The sequence below is a fragment of the Trachemys scripta genome, chromosome 10, assembly GCF_013100865.1.
Source record: "Trachemys scripta elegans isolate TJP31775 chromosome 10, CAS_Tse_1.0, whole genome shotgun sequence".
Taxonomy (NCBI): Eukaryota; Metazoa; Chordata; order Testudines; family Emydidae; genus Trachemys; species Trachemys scripta.
Window position 1 is genome coordinate 78,408,639 of NC_048307.1, and position 20,479 is coordinate 78,429,117.

Below are 20,479 nucleotides of genomic sequence, written 5' to 3' on the forward strand. Positions count from 1 at the left end.
TCCAGGCTTTCTACTAACAGCAGTCTTTGGAATCCTCTGGTACTTACTCTACTGGCGGATTTTCTCCCTGCTGTGGTCCCTTCAGGATAGCTTCCCGCCACTCTGAACCATTAACATTTATTGGCATCCTTTTTCTTGGCCTCATGCCTTTGTTAGTCAGTCCCTATACCTATACTCTTTCTGACTAGCTAACCGCCTCGCTGATTTACATGGTCACAGCAAGGGTGATCAAATCCGTTTCCTATGTTGTATTTTAGTGGCCTTCTAAGACACAGTTTCTGCTAATCTGTTTGTCAGATGGAATAACAGTTTAAATCAAATGTCTACTACACTCTGCCTATTATGCTACCAGAGCACTATTTAGAGCTCCCTAAAATTCAATAGGCCCACTTCTCCCACTAGCAACTCACTGAAATGACTAAAAGTTTTTCAGGAAGTGCACTGCTCAAGTTCTTCCTAACCGTAAGTGAATTAACAGCAGCAAGGGACAGTGTACATTTTGTTCTTTGGTCCCCTTCACTTTTTTCAATGAAAGCCTTAGAGCTAAAATAGTTTGGAGATTTTCAGCTCCCTGCACCTTTGGCTCCTTTCACAACTATTGAAATCATATTAGCCAGTCTCTGCAATTCTTAAGATGGCAATACCATAATTCCTTGCCAAGGGCTTCCCCACTTTCCTTGCTGCAACCATCAATTCATCTTATCATGATGCTGTGTCAATTGAATAATTTTAATTGTCTAGTAGAGTGTACCTTGGCACTCATAAGCCATCTAAGGTTTCTTTTAGCCAAAGGAAAGCGTATTCTTATCTCTGGGACTTGTTTTTTTAAATGCACAGTAGGGTGAAAAAGGCTTTTAGGCTCTTCACAACGGTAGCAGCTCTCAGATCTTGTCCATTCGGTGACTACTGAATCTCTCAAAAAAGCCAAGATTTGGGGGGGGGGGGGGGGTGAGAGACGGATTACCAATTTCCTCTTCCAGGCTGCGCATTATCTTGCTCGCTGACGGGTTTTTTTTTTTCCCCTCCCCCCTTCTTCTCCCCACCTTTACCCAATGTCTGTCAGTGTGCATCTCTCCCGCACATCTACCCTATGGATCTAGTTCTGCAAGGCTGACCCACATAAGTAGCAGCACCACTGAAGTCAATGGATTTACCTGCATGGCTACTACCCAGTGTAATGGATGCAGATTCAGGTCCTATATTAGGAACTACCAATGTATAAATGCAGCATATGCCAACATCTCTTTGAACATCTTCCACAGGTCTCCCATAACCGCCTCCCTCTCTAAAATTCCCAACCCAACTAGGTTTGAACTAGCAGAGCTACTATGTTGAAGAGCCCAGTTAGCCAATTCCTTATGTTAAATATCCCCTTCCACGTTAATACATTTTATGGCATTATAATCAGATGCTCCTATTTCTGCTAACAATGAAAAGCACTTTTACTTGCTCAGTTTCACTAGCCTATGATCAAACAGGCCAAATATTTTTAACATACAAAATACAAGAATTTGTTAAAGATACATCTGCAGAAAAAATTTAAAACTATAATATATCCAAGTTAGATTGCTAGGTCTTAACTACTACAGATCTCTTGCAGAAGCATACCTTGGGGCATAACATCCCAAGATCTGCCTTTAGCGTAAGGTTGAAGCACTAAGCACATTTTGTGCAGGAAACATCAGCAGAGTAGAGACACTCTCTAGAGCCAGATACTACTCTTGCCAAACGGATGACTGCTCGAATAGAGATTGGTGATGAAATACCGTTACTATGTTCCAATTACTGTTTATATTACAGTAGCATATTGAGTCCCCTTTATGGATCAGGCTACCTTGTTATGCCTAGCGCAAAGAGAATCCCTGCCCTGAAGAACAATCTAATAAGAGAACACTGTAAATTAAAATAGGTTTACGAGCTCTCCTTCTCTGTGTTAGTATCAAAATTGAAGAACATTAAACAATCTATGTTTTGCCATTTATGCTTTCTACTTACTTGGTCCATGTTCTCAACCTGGAGATTACTTTCTTCATGGCTAGATGGGAGTAGAGGGGTCCCCAAACTTTTTTTCTATTGTAATATGGGGTCTTTGCATGGAAAAGATTCAGAACACTGCACCTACACAATGCTACAAATTTGGTTTATACACGCTTGTGGCAAATGTTTTTAAAAAGTTCAATAAAAACATTTCCACGAATATTAAAATGTTGGAAGCTACAGTATGTTAGGCCTCATTTAAACAGTACGTTGGGGTTAGTGTTACCAGATACTGTACCTTAAAACAAGACACAAAGGATTGGTCTAGTGGGAGCATTCATCAAGTTTCAACATGAGGAGATTACAGTACTGTCAGAATGACCCTGGCAATTTTGCATTGAACACAGAGGTTAAGTTCACTGACACACACATACACACGAATGTTCAATGCTGTGGAGAAATCTGTTCTTCATGTTACTCACTTCCCCCTCATATGGGTAACCAAACTATTTTCAAATGAGCTATAGTTTAAGAAAAGCTCCAATCTCAAACTAGTTTTTGCTAAAAAGTTCTGTGCCAGAGATCTTAACAACCGTTAGAGTTCAGTGCAAAAGTGTTGGCTGAGCATATCCTAATGATGAATAAGGGATGCCACTGAAAAGTGCAATTGAATAGACCTGAGTATTGGCACATTTGTGGAGGTCTAATCAGTTATCAGACTGATCATTGTCAGAGTAAGTGGTTTAATTATGATGCAAGAGCATTTCCTTCTTTTAAACTGTCAACTTAGTGCAACTAGTCAAACAAACCAGAATATAAAAAAAAAAAAACTTAAGGTGAAAGCTCTATAATATAAACTCAAACTTGCATTTGCAAAGTAGCCCTCAATTTTGTTCAGGGGTTCTCTCAAACAAGTTAGTTAACTCCTAAATCTTAAAGGGTCAGAACCTGGGCGGAAAAGGTCTCATTGTCTGAATTTGCCTGCTACTGTTGCAAGTAGCAATATAAATGGCTACAACTGAAAGATTTCTATTTTTTCAGTTTCCTTTGGTCCATCTGACACTATTTTGGGAACAAGTGAAACTGCCTAGAAACATACAGCGCCTTTGTTGATTTCTCCTGCTGCTTGTGTGGGTCTGCCAGACAGCATCAAGGGAGAGGAAAGCTATTTTAATAATAGGCAAATGTGATTGTAAGAACCACAGAAGATTAGCATGGAGACTCAGCATGGAGGTGTAGTACCTGAAGCAACTTTTAACTGGCATTTTGAGGCTTAATAGGTATCAAGGCAGAGCAATGTGTAAGTCAGACACTGGTGTCTGTACAGAGCAGATCTCTTCCTACTTAGTGAGAAACCCAGCAGCAGCTCAGGATGTATATTTCAAGATTTCCTCCAGGTTGATCTATATGGAGGCTCTTTTTACAAACCCCGTTGATAATACACACAGAGGGTACACGTCCAGACTACCTGCCGTATCATAGAATCATAGAATATCAGGGTTGGAAGGGACCTCAAGAGGTCATCTAGTCCAACCCCCTGTTCAAAGCAGGACCAATTCCCAACTAAATCGGCAGGTATCAGCAGATATCGGCAGGTAGCGATCAATTTATCGGGGATCAATATATCGCGTCTCGTTAAGATGCGATATATCGATCCCCAAACGCGCTCCCTGTTGACTCCGGAACTCCACTGGAGCGAGCGGCAGTAGCGGAGTCAACAGGGGAGCCGCGGCCGTCAATCCCGCGCCGTGAGGACCCAAGGTAAATCGATCTAAGATACGCAACTTCAGCTACTTGAATAGCGTAGCTGAAGTCGAAGTATCTTAGATCGATTCTCCTCCTCCCCCCCCCCCCAGTGTAGACCAGCCCAAAGTCACCCACAGGCATGTAATGCCATTACAAAAAATGCCATCAAATACACAGCAAGTCGAGATTGCTGAAGAGACTCTAGATACTTATAGAGCCCATCTGTCAGAATACAAAGCAGCTGGTTAGCAGCAAGACCCCCTAAATCTGTGCAGTAGGTTAGAGATGTCCAGAGGGGAAGAATAAAGCAAGATCTCCCCCTTCCCCTGCACGGCTAGTGACTTTATCCATTTAACAGATGGGAAGCTGCACATACAAAGGAACCCAGATAAGGGAGAGGCATATAAAGCACATTCCCCCACACAGACATTCTCCTCTCTGCACACCCCCTATAGGGACTTTATTCACTTAACAGATGTAGGCTAACATGCAAAGAAAAGGGGGCATAAAGCAAATCCCCATACATATTTCCCTCCCCCTGTACCCACCCCTACTCCAGTGACTATCTTCTTCACTGATGAGGAGCTACATATGCCAAAGAAGTCATGGTGAAGGGGAGGGCTGCCCTATGCCTAGAGCAGTGTAAGAATAGGGACAGCCAGGACAAGGACAGTGTGCCCCAAGCATGTGTGGGAGGAGAGTGAACACAGAACAGAAGGGACCCGGGAAGCAGAAGGAAAGACCCTACTGCACACACTGCTGGGGGAGGGGGAAGACAAAGAGGGGGTGCATAAGGGAAAAGGGGTTCACAGGGGGATCCTGCCCCATGCACTGCTAGAGGGGAAGGACAGAGAAGGGGTGCACGGGGGGGGAGATCCTGTGATGGAGGACAGAGTATGGGTGCACAAGGGAGGACCCTACCCCATGCACTGCTGGAGGGGAAGGACAGAGAAGGGGTGCACGGCGGGGGGGGGGGGGGAAGAGACCCTGCCCATACAATGCTGGAGCAGCACAAGGCAGGGGTGCAGCCCTCACCTGTAGGCAGCCACGGCCCGGCTCTGCAGGTATTTCTGGGCTGTCATGACCCCCACGAAGAGAAAGTTGCTGGCCGGCGGGATGTCGTCCTGGCGCTCTGCGGGGTCCTGGGGCCAGAGCAGCGTCCCCCGGGAGTCCCTGCGCAGCAGCCCCCCGCCCTGCTGCAGCCGGCAGCCCTCCGGGCTCGCCTTCCGCCGCTGTCCCGCTTTCTTCAGCTCCGAGGCGCGGGGCAGGATGAGTCTTGACGCCAGGATGAAGCCCAGGACGAGTCCTAGCAACACGCTGAGCCAGGAGCGGCGGCTTCTGCCAGCCATTCCCCACTCGCTGCCCGACACACGCTGGCCCCCCAAAATACACCGCGCCCCGGGTGACGGTCCCCTCGCTGCCTCGCCCGCTGCACGGAGCGCCTACACCCCGGCTTCTGCCAGGGGGGCCACTGCCCTACTCCTGCCCCTGGAGCGTCCCCTCAGCCCTGCACCCCGGCGGCAGGTCCCCGCGCCCCACTGCCCCGCCCCCTGCACCCCCACTGCCCGGCTGCCCCGCCCCCTGCCCCCCACTGCCCCGCCCCCTGCACCCCCACTGCCTAACCTGCCCCGCCCCCTGCCCCGCCCCCTGCACCCCCACTGCCTAGCCTACCCCGCCCCCTGTACCCCCCACTGCCGAGCTTACCCCAAGTCCCTGCCCCCCACCTCAGCCCCCCGAGGGTCGCTCTCCCTACTGCCTATTCCCCCAAAGCCCCCCCAAAACTCCCTGCACCCCAACTGCCAGCCAAGCCCGGCCCGCCTCCGCTGCCCCCCACCACCAGGGCCTCCCCCCGTCCCGGCGCCCCCTGCTCCCGGGGAGCCCGGACTCCGCGCTGCCCTCCTCGCAGCCTGGCCCCGCCGCTGCCTGCCCTAGCCGGCCAGCCCGGGCCCCCCCGGCGCGGGGAAGCGCAGCCCCCGCCTGAGGGCGGCAGCCATGGGACCCTCCTCCCCTTCCCCGGCGGAGACGCGCTCGGCTCGGCCGCCGCTAGCGCTGCCCGGCCCGGCCCTGCCCGTGGTGCTGGTGCAGCCGCCGCGGCGCGTCCCCCGGCTCAGCTCGCCATGGCGCGGGGGGAGGGGCGCGGGGAGGAGGCGCGCGGCCCCTGCCCAGCCCGCCGCACGCACAGCGCGCCCCGGCCCGGGCCGCAGCCTTTGGCCCCGCTCGCTTGCCGTCCCCCAGCCCCCATTGGCTCGCGGGCGGGCTGCGGGCTGCGCGCGGCTGCCGGAGAGGGGAACGCGGCGGGCGGGAACGGCCGAGGGGCGACAGGGAAGGGGCAGGGGGGGCGATGGGGGAGGGGGTGACAGGGAGACCAAGAAGATGGGGGAGGGGGCGATGGGGGAAGGGCCTATGGGGAGGGGGTGACAGGAAGGGGAAGGGGAGACCAAGAAGATGGGGGAGGGAGCGATAGGGGAAGGGCAGAGGGGGCGATGGGGGAAGGGCCTATGGGGGAGGGGGTAGAGGGGCTGCAGGAAGGGGGAGGCCGGAAAGGGAGTGATGAGGGAAGGGCCTGTGGGGTAGGGGACAGAGGGGGTGACAGGAAGGGGGAGGGCAGAAAGGGGGCGATGTGGGAAGGGCCTATGGGGGAGGGGGTGACCGGGAGGGGAAGGGGAGACCAAGAAGAGGGTGATGGGGGAGGGGACGATAGGGGAAGGACAGAGGGGGCGATGGGGGAGGGGCAGAAGGTGGCAGGGAGGGGATGGGGGAGACCGGAAAGGGGGTGATGGGGGAGGGGCAAGGAGGGAAGGGGTTCTGAAGGGGTGCCAGGAAAAGAGGGATTGGGGAGTGGAGGGGGAAGGGGGTGAGACAGAACAGGGGATAGAGGAAGGGGGAAGAGCGTAGGGACAGAAAGGGGAAAGGTCATGCAGCAGAAGGAAAGAGAGGAGGGGGATGGGGAACGAGTGATTCTGGTCTGGGAATGAGAAAGGAAGAAAGAAAAATTCCAGTCGGCATGAGGGGGGAGTTGGAATGAGAGAGAAGGGGTCATAAAAATAGGGTGGGTGTACTGGTCCCAGGCCCCCTGATGGTTCTGCCAAGGGAGACTAGCTCATCGGATTGTCTATGTCCTGAGGCAATGCAAGTTTTGTGAATTCTTAGGATCTTACAAATCAGAAAAACCCTTGGATTCAGCATTCCTCCCATGCTTTGTGTTTAGGGACTGCAAATCTAACTCCAAACTGGTTCCCTAGAACCTCCAATGCCTTTTGATTTTAATTGGATAAACTAGTCCATAGGTAGCAACAGACTGATTATTTATCACACTCTGTAGATTTGCAAAGGCCCAAACAGATCATCAGTAAAACAATGCGCTAGCACTCACAAGGCTAGAGCTGAACTGGAGTTTTCCTTAATATAGTACACTGGGCTACTACCACTGGTTCAGCTCCACTGGCTTTAGCACCAGTGGGGATGCCTAGTGCAGTGGTTCCTAAACATTTTACTAAGGTGACCCATCAACTACATTTTGTCTTTTTTTGCAACCCACCATTACATGCATGCACCTCCATGCAAGTGGTGCAAGCGTAATCCCAGCTCAATTCAGAGGGGAAGCCCCAGTGCAGGTAGGGTTGCAGAGCAACCTTGCCCCACACACCTCCTGCAGTGGCAGCTTCTATCCCTTGGGGCTGGGCCCAGCTTCCTATTGCAGGCATTGGGTTGCAGCGCCACTCAGGTTTGGCCCAAACGTGGGAGAAGTATATGTTAACCTAGGTTAGGGTCCAGTGATGGGTTAATCTGCCCCTGGATGTGGCAACCCCTCTAGAAACTTCCTGCAACCCACTGGTGAGTCAGGATTTATTGTTTGGGGAAAAAATGACCCAGTGTAGATAAGCTTCCTTCATTTTTTCCACCATACTGTTTACCCTGCTGGACCCCTTGGGCCCATTTCTTTATTGAATCTACAATGGGTGCTATCACTGATACAGATGAACCCATATAAATTGTTTGGTAAAATTCCCTAGTATAGACATTGCCTGCACCACTTTCCTACACTGACTCCATTTAACTCAAAAAAGTTTTTTAGCCTGGATGAGATTGCTGTGGCCCCAAGATTCCCTGTAGTTGTAAAGACATGACATGGCATTAATACAGCATTTCCTTTTGCTGCAACATATTGTATCTGGTGCAGCCCATTGATCCTGACCTTATCGCTGGGTGATTTCTGCCATTTCCAGTACAATTTTGCATCTTTAAATGCCAGGCTTTCCCATGACTAGTTTTTTAAATGTATGTTATGGTGCCAGCCCACAATTTGCTAGGTGCTTTCCAAACACACAGTGAGATTAGTGCCTGCACCAAAGAGTTCACAATCCAAAGACACAAGAACTATGAAAGGGAAGCCAATCAGGACCAGGAATAAAACATAAAAAATGATTGTATTTATTTATTTACTAATTTAAAAAAATTACCCCCAACTAGCCCTTTTCCTAGTCCTTATTAAGATAAAAAATTGTTAATCTAAGGGGACACTAGTAAATATTTCCTTCTAAACACCATAGAAGAAAAAATGTGCATAACTTAAGGAGAGAGGTGAAAGAAAATCTGACATATGACAGCCTATTATCAAAAGAACTGGACTGTTATAAAAAGAATACAAATATCAAACAATAGTGTGAAGGCATGTCTTAGACAAAGTACATGATGTGCTTTAACAGTATTTGTATTCTTTGTCACTATAACATTACTGGGAGTCAATAGATAGATTAGTTGTTGATTATCTGAATGTATAGGAGTAAAGATGTTTAAGAACTGTGTATTGTTAGTTGTGGTACAATTCTTTTTAGAAGCTGGGTATATCACCAGTCAAGTCTCTCACTACCTGAGTAAGAATACTAGTCTTCTGCTTGAGATGAAAGTGGAGATACTGGTGCCACAATTCAGGGCAACTGCACCTGTATCCCACTTCTCTAGTCCACTAAGGGCACCCACACTCAGACTTCTGGCTCCCCAGCCATCATTTCTCTTGAGCAGAGGCACACATCTCTCTCCCTCCGGGCCAGGTTTTTTCCAGACTGCACAGTTCCTTGCCTACACTGCGAATTCCCTAGCAAGTCAGACAGCCTAAGCAGTCCTGCTTCACCTTCTCAGAGGCTATAAACAGAATACTCCGGACCCTTGCTAGAACGCCCGTCTATATAGCACGGATTTGCATATAACACGGTCGCAGCCATGGATCCCAAATTTAATTACTTTAATTGCAATTCATTTTAACGCGGTACCGCGCATGGATCCCAAATCCCGTGTTCTAGTGAGGGTCCACACAGCCATTTATAAGCAAGAACATTTACTTGTAAGGTGAAAGCATTACAGAGAAACCATATTAAAACAATAAAAGAAAGTACACAATGCTAATAAGCTTCCCAGAGATGACACCCTCTTCACTTCCATCCCACCCCCCAATCTTCACAAGGGCTCTGGAGGGGCTCACTCTTTCCAACCCTTCCCTAAGGACTGGGTTCCTCCCGTTGGACAAAAGGTCCTATCCATTTGCTGTGTCAGAAAGAAGGCTGCTTATACCGAAGTCCTTTTCTTGTCTGTTGGTTCTCTAGTATTCTAGAGAATCCTGTCTGAATCAGTATATGTGAGCCTTTCCAGATGGTGGTTTCTCTCTGGAGGTGTTACTGAATGAATCTGCCTAAACACCCCCCACTGTTTTTAGTTCCTGGAAGGCTGAGGTCTTCCTCCCCCATGGAATTACATACAATCCCTGGCCCGCAATGATATATAAAGTTAAACTTAATTCAATAAGGTTTGACCAGGTTATTGCAGAAAACTACCCTATCTGTCACAACTGGCTGTAGGTAATACACCAGCAAACAAAATACTACGGGATACCAGGATGTTACAGTCATGACAAGAGATTTTGAAGCAAACTTGAATTCACGGGTAGGTGGGAATCTAATGTGGAAACATAAGGAAGTGAGTGAGCAAAAGGAAAGAGAGAAGAAATTATTCTCTCTTGGGCTACCCCTACACATGGAAGCAATGCAATTAATTTATTGCAACTGGGTTTACAAGTCCAGGGGCAAAAGACAGGAGAAAGAGAGAGAAGAAAGAAAAAAACATTACAGGAATGAGAGGAAGGAGAAAACTCCAGGCTGGTATCAAAAGAAAGGGAAAGTAGTTGAGGGAACGTGAGAAGCATCCGGAGAGGAAAGCCAGCCAGGGGGCAGGAAAAAAGTATGTGAGATCATGCCTCCTACATTAGCGTGCAGGCCAGTGAAAGACAATGGGTTACAAGTCTGGTACAGGAACCAGAGAAAGGAGGGTTTATTTAGGGCCTGATCCAGCACCCATTGAAGTCAGTAGGAATCCCTCCATTGGCTTCAATGGGCACTGGATCAGACCCATATAAAGCAAGGAGACAATTCCCCAGCAGCGTTACAAGTTTGAAGCAAGGGGTGGGTTGGCGGTTTCCCCTGAGAAAGAGGTTGAACTTTTCCTTTTTTTTATTTTTTGCCCCCAAAATGCTGTGCAAGACCCCTTCGTTTGCAAAAGAGAAACCTTTCCATCCCAGACAGATCAAGAGAAAGCTGTTTGTTCAAGTGAAAAAATTATTCCCTTCTGGATAGGCTGAAAGCATTGCTTACTTTTACAATATCAGTTCCTAAGAAGAGCTTCTGTTTGGAGCCTCTTTTCTTGACACACATGGAATGTGACCCAGCATGTACTGACGGCCATCTCTAGTGAAATAACACTGGTTATGCCGATAAAATCCTTTAATCTGCTGTGGTATCACTTCTTTCCAAATGGTTAAAAAAATAAGTTACTTTCTTTTTATTACATTTTTGCAGTATTTGACGTTATTTCTAGTGGAGGATTATCACATACAAGAGGTCACGATACATTCTTACCAGTTTTGGCCTGAAAAGGGAAACAGAAACCTCGATTTCTTTGACACTACAAAAAGTCTAGCAGAGAGTTAGAAAGGCCTCGCTCCAAACTGTGCCAGTCAGAATAAATGAAATTTCTGAGTATTTATTCAGTGGTTCTTCAAATAACCCCACTGAAATCAGGTGGTTTGTGGGGGTGGGGTGGGGTATTGCTTTTTGCCTGTGTAAAAACTGCATCATCAGACCCTAAAACACATGGCAAAATACTTTGAGAGAAACTTTAGAACACTGGCTTAAAATTAACTCAAAGGGAGGGACAACTCCCTTCAAAATAAGTGAGGTGTGGCAAGTCTTGTCTATGTGTAGTGGCAGGAATAGGATCACTCTAACCAGGCTCCAAATTGGCATTAAAAAATCTCCTGATTCAAGGGAAAGCCATCAGGTTCTTGAGTCACAAGACTCTTCTGACAGGAAAAGGCAGTTAACACGGTTAAAAAGCAATGAAAGACAGGGCTGGGGCTGACATCTTGTCAACTGGCTTCTTCTCATAGAGGAAAAATACCCTCATAAAAATGTCAAATCTATTTGACTTTACAACGGCCGTAGAGAGGACGAAGTTTATAAAACGGCAAGAGAACAGGAATACAGGGATTAAAACAAGTAGAGTTTGATTTACGTTTATCCCACCCTTTCTTATGTCAGGGCAGTGGTTCTCAACCAGGGATGTGTACCCCTGGGGGTACACAAAGATCTTCCACGGGGTACATCAACTCATCTAGATATTTGCCTAGTTTTACGACAGGCTGCATAAAAAGCACTAGTGAAATCAGTACAAACTAAAATTTCATACAGACGAAATGAGAATGTCAGCAATGTTTCAGTAACAGTGAGCTGTGACACTTTTGTATTTTAATGTCTGGTTTTGTAAGCGAGTAGTTTAAGTGAGGTGAAACTTGGGGTACATGAGACAAAATCAAACTCCTGAAAGGGGGACAGTAGTCTGGAAAGAGTCAGAATCACTGAGATAGGGCATTCTTGGCTAGATTTTATTGTGGGGGGATCGCTGTATACTTAAGAAAACAAAGCAAGCACCTTTTTTGAATTAGAAGGCGGTAATTCCATTGCCGTGCTCCGCAGAGGTGAGCTTGACTCTCATGGATTATGACATCACCAAAGCCCCCAATGGAACTGAAGCCCTGGAATTCACAACAGAGAGGACACGCCGAGTGGCCCAGGATAGACAGGAATGGCATCTAACAGAACAGGAAAGATTCAGATTCAAAATTCACATTGTTTATTCCATGTCACTCACATAACTAGGAGAAGAGACTGATGTGTGAGAATATTAGTCACACAGTACTAGACAAAATGCTAAATCTTTTAGCTCTCAATGAAACTAAGCTTCAAATCCCAGCTGGGCTGACCATGGTCTTCCATCCTTCAAGACAGATACCATGACGTTCACTGAGCAGAGGCCTCTCAGGTAAAACAAGTGTCCTAGCTGTTCTTTGTGAACAGTATGGGTCCTAAAGCACACTTGGCTACGATAAATTTGGCTCCCTTTTGTCATTGTGCAATGTACTACGCTACTGCAGAGGTAGCTGCATTTCAGTAGTGAAGTATGTTTGTAGTTCATGGAGTGCTTTGGTATCCCTGAGGCTGAAAGGTTCTGTTTAAATGTAAAAATAGCCACTTCTGTATACAGGGAGATTATGGGATACTGGACACGCTAATGCTCTTGGAAATAGCACTAGGATATTGGAGACACCATAAAGCAGTGGTGGGCGAACCGTGGCCACTGGGAGCTGGGGGGTGGAAGTAGTTGCAAAGAAAACTTAGATAACCCTCCATGATTTGCGAGAAGTACATGTGTTTGCTTCTTCAACTTACTGCTACTAATATAGAGCATTCAGAATATGACATTCAGTCTCCCAAGCAACATCAGCATATATATATATATATATATATATATATATATATATATATATATATACACAAGTAGAAAATTGAGCACTTGTTAGGACCAAACACACAATTTAGATCCACGTCTAGTTGTCAAGCTGCAGGTCAACATTATCCTGAATGATAATGAGGCTTTGTATATATTTTATGCACATGGATAAAGCAGAGAGATTTCATTCTTTTGGGATAAGTGGAGTTTGTGTGACAGCCTCTCTCTGTCAATCATACAGCAGATACACTTTCCCTGTGGCTAACTTGTTTGGTACACATTATTTGCTGGTAATTTTGCGCTCTTCGCTTATCCTGTGGAAAACCCTGTGATGAGCATATTATAAATACTTAAATAATGTAATAGTGCATTATAAATTCTTTACTATTTTTTAAGTGATGGAGTTAAAGAAATAGAGTAGGTTTTAACTGCTCTAGGAACCTAATTGTTACAGTTCTTTGGTAACCAGTGTTCAAACCAATTCTTTAAAACTCTTCAGACACTGGAAAATGAGCACACTTCACATATTCAAGGTAACAGAGTCATGTTAGAAAAATCTAATTGGGCAACTAGTAATACTTGTCTGCGTCACAATATTTCCAGCATTGCTGTGTTTTCCTGGGTGATGCACAGGGCCGGCTCCAGGCACCAGCACAGGAAGCAGGTGCTTGGGGCGGCCAATGGAAAGGGATGGCAAGTCCGGGTCTTTGGCAGCAATTTGGCGGTGGGTTCCTCAGTCCCTCTCGGAGGGAAGGACCGGCCGCTGAATTGCCACTGAAGAATGCAGCGGTGTGGTAGAGCAGCCACTGAAGTGCCGGTGGCCTGCTGCTCCCTCCAGACTTCCAACACTCACTGCTCTTCTCTTCAGCCTTCCCCAGTCCGGACACTGACCAAACCCAGCTTCTCCTCTCATTTGAATCACAGGGATGACAAGATGTTAGGCCTGTGGCATATTTGTCAGCCTATCAGCCCGTTTGATTAGTGACTGTGCTGTTTCTCTCCAGAAACCTGGAACAATGCTGCCCTCCTATGGTCTGACATAGTAATGCAGCAATAGGCTCCATGGGCTTCCGGCAGGAAAAGAAGAGACTGCTGTTGCATTTGATCACTACAATAATTCAGACCTTGCTTCACAAAAGGAAACTTTGTTTCATGCATTTGACTACCCTTCTTTCAGAACAGACTCGTTTAACTTTTGGAAGTGTCTGGAAAATATATATTTTAGAAGTGACAGCTGGGGACACAGTGCCTGGGGTGTCTTATACCTAAGCAGTAGGGCAAACAGTGTTTGTATGTCTGGTTAAACACAAAAGCCATTACTGCTGTGCTGGGCTTACAGGAGAAGATACTTGTAGCAGCGAGATGGTCAGGTCACAGCTTTCAATGAAGGTTTTGTTATTATTGTTTTTTTATTAGTAGTAGTGTTTCCCACTGACACCATCCTCTAGTGTTCATACGTACAGCAGGAGATCACTAAAAACAGGAAGCACATTTACAACGTGTCCTCTCAAAGATCACATTCCTGATTTTCCCTCCATTCCCTTTTAAAAAGGAAAAGAGAAAATTCCCAGAATTTGCCCTCAAAACATGTCACACCCCACAAAACTAACCATGTCCTTTCTGCCATAAAATGTCAGCAGCCAATCGGAATCTGCTATGCACCGTGTCCTCGGGGGAATGGTGATGAGTGAGATCACTAAAGAGAGGGGGCCATAGTGAAAGAAGGGGAAGCAGACTGAGTTTGAGGCAGCTGATCACAAACTGTACCTTTTAATCCTTTCCCTTCAGACTTCTCCCCGGGGCAGGCATCAGTCTGTTTCCGAAGGATTTGCTCTCTCCGAAACAAAGCTGCAGAACATCACTAGACAGTAAAACATTTCCATGGTCAGCATAACCTCAGAGAGCCCTTTTGGGTGCTGCCCGGGCTTCTTTTTGCTCTCGTAGAGCCCAGCTCAGCTCAGCCTCTCGAAGGCCTCACTCCATGCAGTGTGCCCTTCGGGTAGCGGTCACCACAAGGCAACAAACAGGGAGGGAAAACAGAGGCAGAAGTTAAAAATGCACAGGAGAAGAGAGCATGGATGGAGCGGGGCATGGTGAAAGGAGTCGGAATAGGGGCTGCCTACCTGTCAATCCATCATGGCAGGTGCTTGGAGGAAGAGGTTAGGAACCAGAGGTTTAAATCCACCTGTAGGTCCCCACTGGAAGTGAATTGAGCAGGGCCTTATTCTAGCCCAGTGTTTCCCAAACTTGGGACGCCACTTGTGTAGGGAAAGCCCCTAGCGGGCTGGGCTGGTTTGTTTATTTGCCGTGTCCGCAGGTCCGGCCGATGGTGGCTCCCACTGGCCGCGGTTCGCTGCTCCAGAGGATTCAGGGGGCCTGGGGCAAAGCAATTTTCAGGGACCCCTTCCATAAAAGAAGTTGCAATACCATAGAATACTATATTCTGGTGGGGGCCCCTGAGGGGCCTGGGGCAAATTGCCCTACTTGCCCCCCGGGCGGCCCTGCACCACTCTAGGCCAATGGGAGCTGCTGGAAGCGGCACGGGCTGCTCCCATTGACCTGGAGCAGCGAACCGCGGCCAGTGGGAGCCGCGATCGGCCGAACCTGCGGACGCGGCAGGTAAACAAACCGTCCTGGCCCACCAGGGACTTTCCCTACACAAGCGGCGACCCCAGTTTGGGAAACACTGGGCTAGACAACTGGGCCCTGATCTTCAAAGGTATTGAAATCAATAGGAGTTAGGCACCTCCTACCCTTGGAGGATCTGGGCCTTGATCAGGTCACAAAAGCACTCTGTTCGTGAGTGGGAATCTCAAGTGGGATGTGTGGCAAGGTGGTCAAGTTTGGGACAGCTGAGCTCTCTGGTTGGAAGCTTGCACTGCCCCCCCAGAAGTGGATGTGGGGCAGGTCACACCAAGCCAGCAATAGGGTACTTTTCCATTGCATGTCGTGCTCCCAAATCTAAGCTTTTGTTCTAAAGAAAGCCAAGCCCCCAGCTCATCCGGTTGCAAACAAGCTTTTTTACACTTGAAAATAGCACCATTTCCCAAGAGTGCTTATCAGTGATCTGTTCGCCAGTACTGGTGCTGACTGTGGTAAGTGCAGATAAGGACAAACTGCACACAGCACTGCCTCAGCTAAACCGACTGCAGGAAAGAGCTACTTCCTAACATAGACAAAGCCAACATCTTCACCAGTCAATGGAATGCCAACTGATGGGGGGACCGACTGGCTAAGCAGCAGGTCTGCAGAAAAGGACCTGGGGATTACAGTGGACGAGAAGCTGAATATGAGTCAGAAGTGTGTCCTTGTTGCCAAGAAGGCTAACGGTATATTGGGCTGCATTAGTAGGAGTATTGCCAGCAGATCGAGGGAAGTGATTATTCTCCTCTATTCAGCATTGGTCAGATCACATCTGGAGAACTGCATCGAATTTTGGGCCCCCCACTACAGAAAGGATGTGGACAATTGGAAAGAGTCCAGTGGAGGGCAACGAAAATGATTAAGGGGCTGGGGCACATGACTTATGAGGAGAGGCTGAGGGAACTGGGCTTATTTACTCTGCAGAAAAGAAGAGAGTGAGGGGGGATTTGATAGCAGCCTTCAACTACCTGAAGGGGGGTTCCAAAGAGGATGGAGCTTGGCCGTTCTCAGCGATGACAGAACAAGAAGTAATGGTCTCAAATTGCAGTGGGGGAGGTCGAGGTTGGCTATTAGGAAAAACTACTTCACTAGGAAGATGGTGAAGCACTGGAATGGGTTACCTAGGGAGGTGGTGGAATCTCCTTCCTTAGAGGTTTTTAAGGCCTAGCTTGACAAAGTCCTGGCTGGGATGATTTAGTTGGAGATTGGTCCTGCTTTGAGCAGGGGTTGGATTAAATGACCTCCTGAGGTCTCTTCCAACCCTAATCTTCTATGATGCCATCATGTGCAGCCAGCCGAAAACAACCAAGGTGGGACATGCCTCATTAAGCTCCAGGGGGCGTTGACTAAAAAGCGTAGTGATGATTTAAAAGTCAACACTGTTACACATTTCATTGCTAATAAAACATGCAGGGAAATAGAGGGACTATTGTATTAGTTGAAGTCCTCCTGCATAGGACGTCTACACTGCAGCTGAGGGCGAGCTTCCCAGACTGGGTAGACAGACTCACATTAGCAGGGCTTGAGCTAGCCAGCTAAAATTAGCTGTGTGGACATTACAGCTCTGACTCAGACTCACACTAGACACCTGAGCTCAGATCTGGGGGTCGCGTGGGCTTGGGAGCCCTAGCTGCTGCTCAAGCCACATCATCTGCACTGCTATTTAAGTGCTTTGCTTGAGACCAGCTAACACAAGTTTTTCTACCCACGCTGGGTGGCTCACTTCCTGCTGCAGTGTAGACATAAACCTGGTGCAGGGCTTCTATAGGTATGTTCTACTAATTAGGTCCCACTTAAACCTTGGTTAGGCCTTGTGCAGAACTTCTGCACAGGGGAAGATTTCATCCATTGTAAAGCTCTGCAAGTCCCCCATGAGCAGTATTCAGAGATCATGAGAGCATGAAGCTTAGCTTTCAGTGGAACTTAATAGAGTACTTTCCCCCTCCTTCTGACCCCTGGCTACCCCCTTCACTATGAGCTCCAACTAGTGCTAGAAGTTCTCTTCCTAAGAAAAGGATGAGTATCACAGAAAACTGGCTAAGGTTAAAATCAACTAGACCATAGACCAGGGATTGGCAACCTTTCAGAAGTGGTGTGCCAAGTCTTCATTTATTCACTCTAATTTAAGGTTTCGCGTGCCAGTCATACATTTTAATGTTTTTAGAAGGTCTCTTTCTCTAAGTCTATAATAAATAACTCAACTATTGTTGTTTGTAAAGTAAATAAGGTTTTTAAAATGTTTAAGAAGCTTCATTTAAAATTAAATTAAAATGCAGAGCCCCCCCCGGACCGGTGGCCAGAACCCGGGCAGTGTGAGTGCCACAGAAAATCAGCTCCCGTGCCGCCTTCGGGCATGTGTGCCATAGGTTGTCTGCCCCTGCCATAGACTAATCTACCAAGGGAAGCACTGAAAGCCTCACCTCACCGAGAACTTCAAAATTAGACTGGACAAAACTCTAGAAAACACGGCGGAACTTGTTTTACCGCAAGAGGCAGGCTACTTATGTGGAGGGCTGGCTGGAAAACAAGAATTCAGTTACGCAAAATTCTGCATTGCATTCCATTATAATGTGGAGTGAAACCAAGACCGTTCAAATAGTTCTGCAAAGAACCCAAAACAAACCAGCCCCCTGTGGGAGAGCAGCCAATAGCCTGGGGGTTAGGGCACTCAGATGGGAAGTGGGCAAACCACATTCAAGTCCCTGGTATATCAGAGACTTGAAGCTGGGTCTCCCCATCATGCCCTAATGGCTCAGCTGCTCTGGAATGTGTCTTTGTCCTGTTTTGACCAGCAATTCCATCCTGGGCCTGAGAACCCTTCCCAATGAAAGTTTAGTCAAAACTGCTCTCTTTCAAGTCTAGCTATATTTCTATGGCACCTAACACCTTGGAAAGAGATTTTCAAAGGCACAAACTTAACTCCTTTATGCCTTTGAAATTCTACCCCCAGAGTGTCTTATACTTGGAGGTTTAAACAGTATTTGTGTGAACTGGAAACTCTGTATTGTTCTAGCAAAATAAGTGTCAGTTTTAATGTTTTACAATATAATCTCTGCCAGCGAAATATCTCCAGTAAATGCACAACAGTGCAATCACAACAGTCATTAAGCTATAAGCATTTAAACCAGAGAACACTGTTGTGTTTGCTGAAGCCAATGAATTTAGGGAATGATCCTGTAGCATTGCAGTTTGTTGAAATTTTGACATGGTCTTCAATAGGAGCATGGCACTCCACAGTTATGTTATAACCCCACTTGTAGTTCTGGATAATTCTCCCTCTGGGCTAAAACTTTCCATATTTGCTTTCAGTCCAGAATTAATCTGCTTTTTAGATGTCTGAGGGAAAAAGTTTCCAGCTGTTTGAGTAACTGCAAGCCAAAAACAAAAACAAATATAAAGTGGGCGGGCGGGGAGGGAGGAGGATTTTTAACTCGCTCGCTATTAACTCAAAAATGACTGATTCAAGAGCACTCCAATTTGGCACGTTTCACTGACCTGAGGATTAAGGTGGTTCTTTTGGTTTTTAAAGTTACCAGCAACTAAATAAACTCCCTCCATGCTCAGTGGGCATCTCAGTTGCTAAAGAAGGAACAAAAATTGACAATACTAGTAGGGCTGGGCAAAACGTGTATTGTTTGTCAGAAAAGACTAGTTCTGGTCACCCATGAAAACTGCTTGTGAATTTGATCTGATTAGTTTTGACTGGGCAAAAAAGTTTTTCAAGGCCAGCTTCAGAAAAGAGAGAGTGAAAGGGTACTTTTCCCCTTTTAACCAATGGTGAGGGCCTTTGCTAGGATGTAGGAAAACCAGGGTTGAATCCCCACTCTGGAGAGGGGACTTGAACTCAGCTTTCCTGTGAGCATCCTAATCACTGGGCTCAGGGGTATTCTAGGATGGGCTACTCTCAGTCACTCCTGTTGAAACTGTTCCATTTTATATAAACACATAAATCTTCATTGTGCCAGTGAGCTCCCCGTTAGCTTGGCAATTAAGGCACTCGGCTGGAAGGGAGGAGACATGGAAGCAAATCTTCTCTGCCCAATCCCAAACACAATCATTCACCTAGCTCCAATGATCAGGGAGCTCAGTGAAACGCACATTCCCACTGCCTGCCCCGAATGGGGTCCTGACACAGTGAGGGAGCAGTGCGTAGCTAATAAAGAACCATTTAACTCAGTAAAGATCTTTTAAGGAAAAAAAGCTACCTTTAAACAAAAACAAAACAAACAGGAGTCTGGGAACAAGGTGAGTGCAAAGGAAGCCTCCCTACTCCCCCACCCCCCTTTGATTCTGCCTTTTTAGAATCTTGATAGTTTGGGGCACTTTGCACCTTTCATTCAAAATTAAATGTCGCTTTCTATGGTGAAGATAGTATGCCAGTGTGAACACGCGCTGCTACCCAGTAAACCCAGACTTAGGGAAAACTCACTCATGCTCAACCATGGGGGTCTGAAGGCAGCCCTGTCACCCTGTTTGCTCCCGTGATGGGTGATCTTCAAAATCTACTAATGGAGTTTTTCCTGGCCTCCCACTTTCCTTTGCTTTATTCAAAAATGAAAAACCCCAAGAAGTGAAATGCCTCACACGACAATACATGTCACACACATACTAAGGGACGTTTGACGGTATGAATCTAAGCACACAGAGGCCAGGAAATGAAAAGATGGTTCTGATAGTATATTAACAGCCTTCTCATTGCACATTCTGTATGCATTTAGATACATCCTTTACAAGCTAAAATCAAAACGACATATGTAATGGGAGCAGACTAACACTGGGAGATCCTTCACTCTTCCAGTTCCTGACTAGGGAACTTTAAAGCTCACAAGATTAAATGACACGTTGCCGGAATATTGCATTTATGGTCAGTGGTTGAAAGTTGGGAACATAAGCTGTAGGGGGTAGTCGCTATAAAGATTTGTGAACTCATCAAATGGAATATCCATACAAATAAGCAGAAATAGCAGTGAAGGGTCTTCAAGTGTGTGTTTAGAAGCACAATTTTGCAAGGGGCTTTAAGCTAGTTTAGTGAAATAGGCCACTGTACATACTAACTCAAAATAAAGAGATCAGAGAAGTGTGGCTACTTGCCATATGCCTTTGATGGGAACTTCTCATGCTTCATCTTGCAAGAAACACAAAGAAGGACGAGCCAAAGCCACTCAGTTCTCTGACAAAGTACTGAAGAGGGTGGGACACTTATAAATCAGCTGCCTTTGGCTCAACACTATGTCCACCGACAACTGAATATATGCCAAAAAAAAGGATGAAGAGCCTA

General features: G+C 46.9%; 1 protein-coding gene across 1 annotated transcript in view; it reads right to left on the minus strand.

The window, feature by feature from the left end:
* CHSY1 (chondroitin sulfate synthase 1) overlaps positions 1-5,248 on the minus strand; it is a 113,148-nt gene extending 107,900 nt beyond the window's left edge. Inside the window, exon 1 of the mRNA XM_034784285.1 lies at positions 4,759-5,248. Coding sequence (XP_034640176.1) covers positions 4,759-5,072 — 314 coding nt within the window. The 5' untranslated portion in view covers positions 5,073-5,248. The remainder of the gene's footprint in view (positions 1-4,758) is intronic.
* Between the last annotated feature and the right edge of the window lie 15,231 nt (positions 5,249-20,479).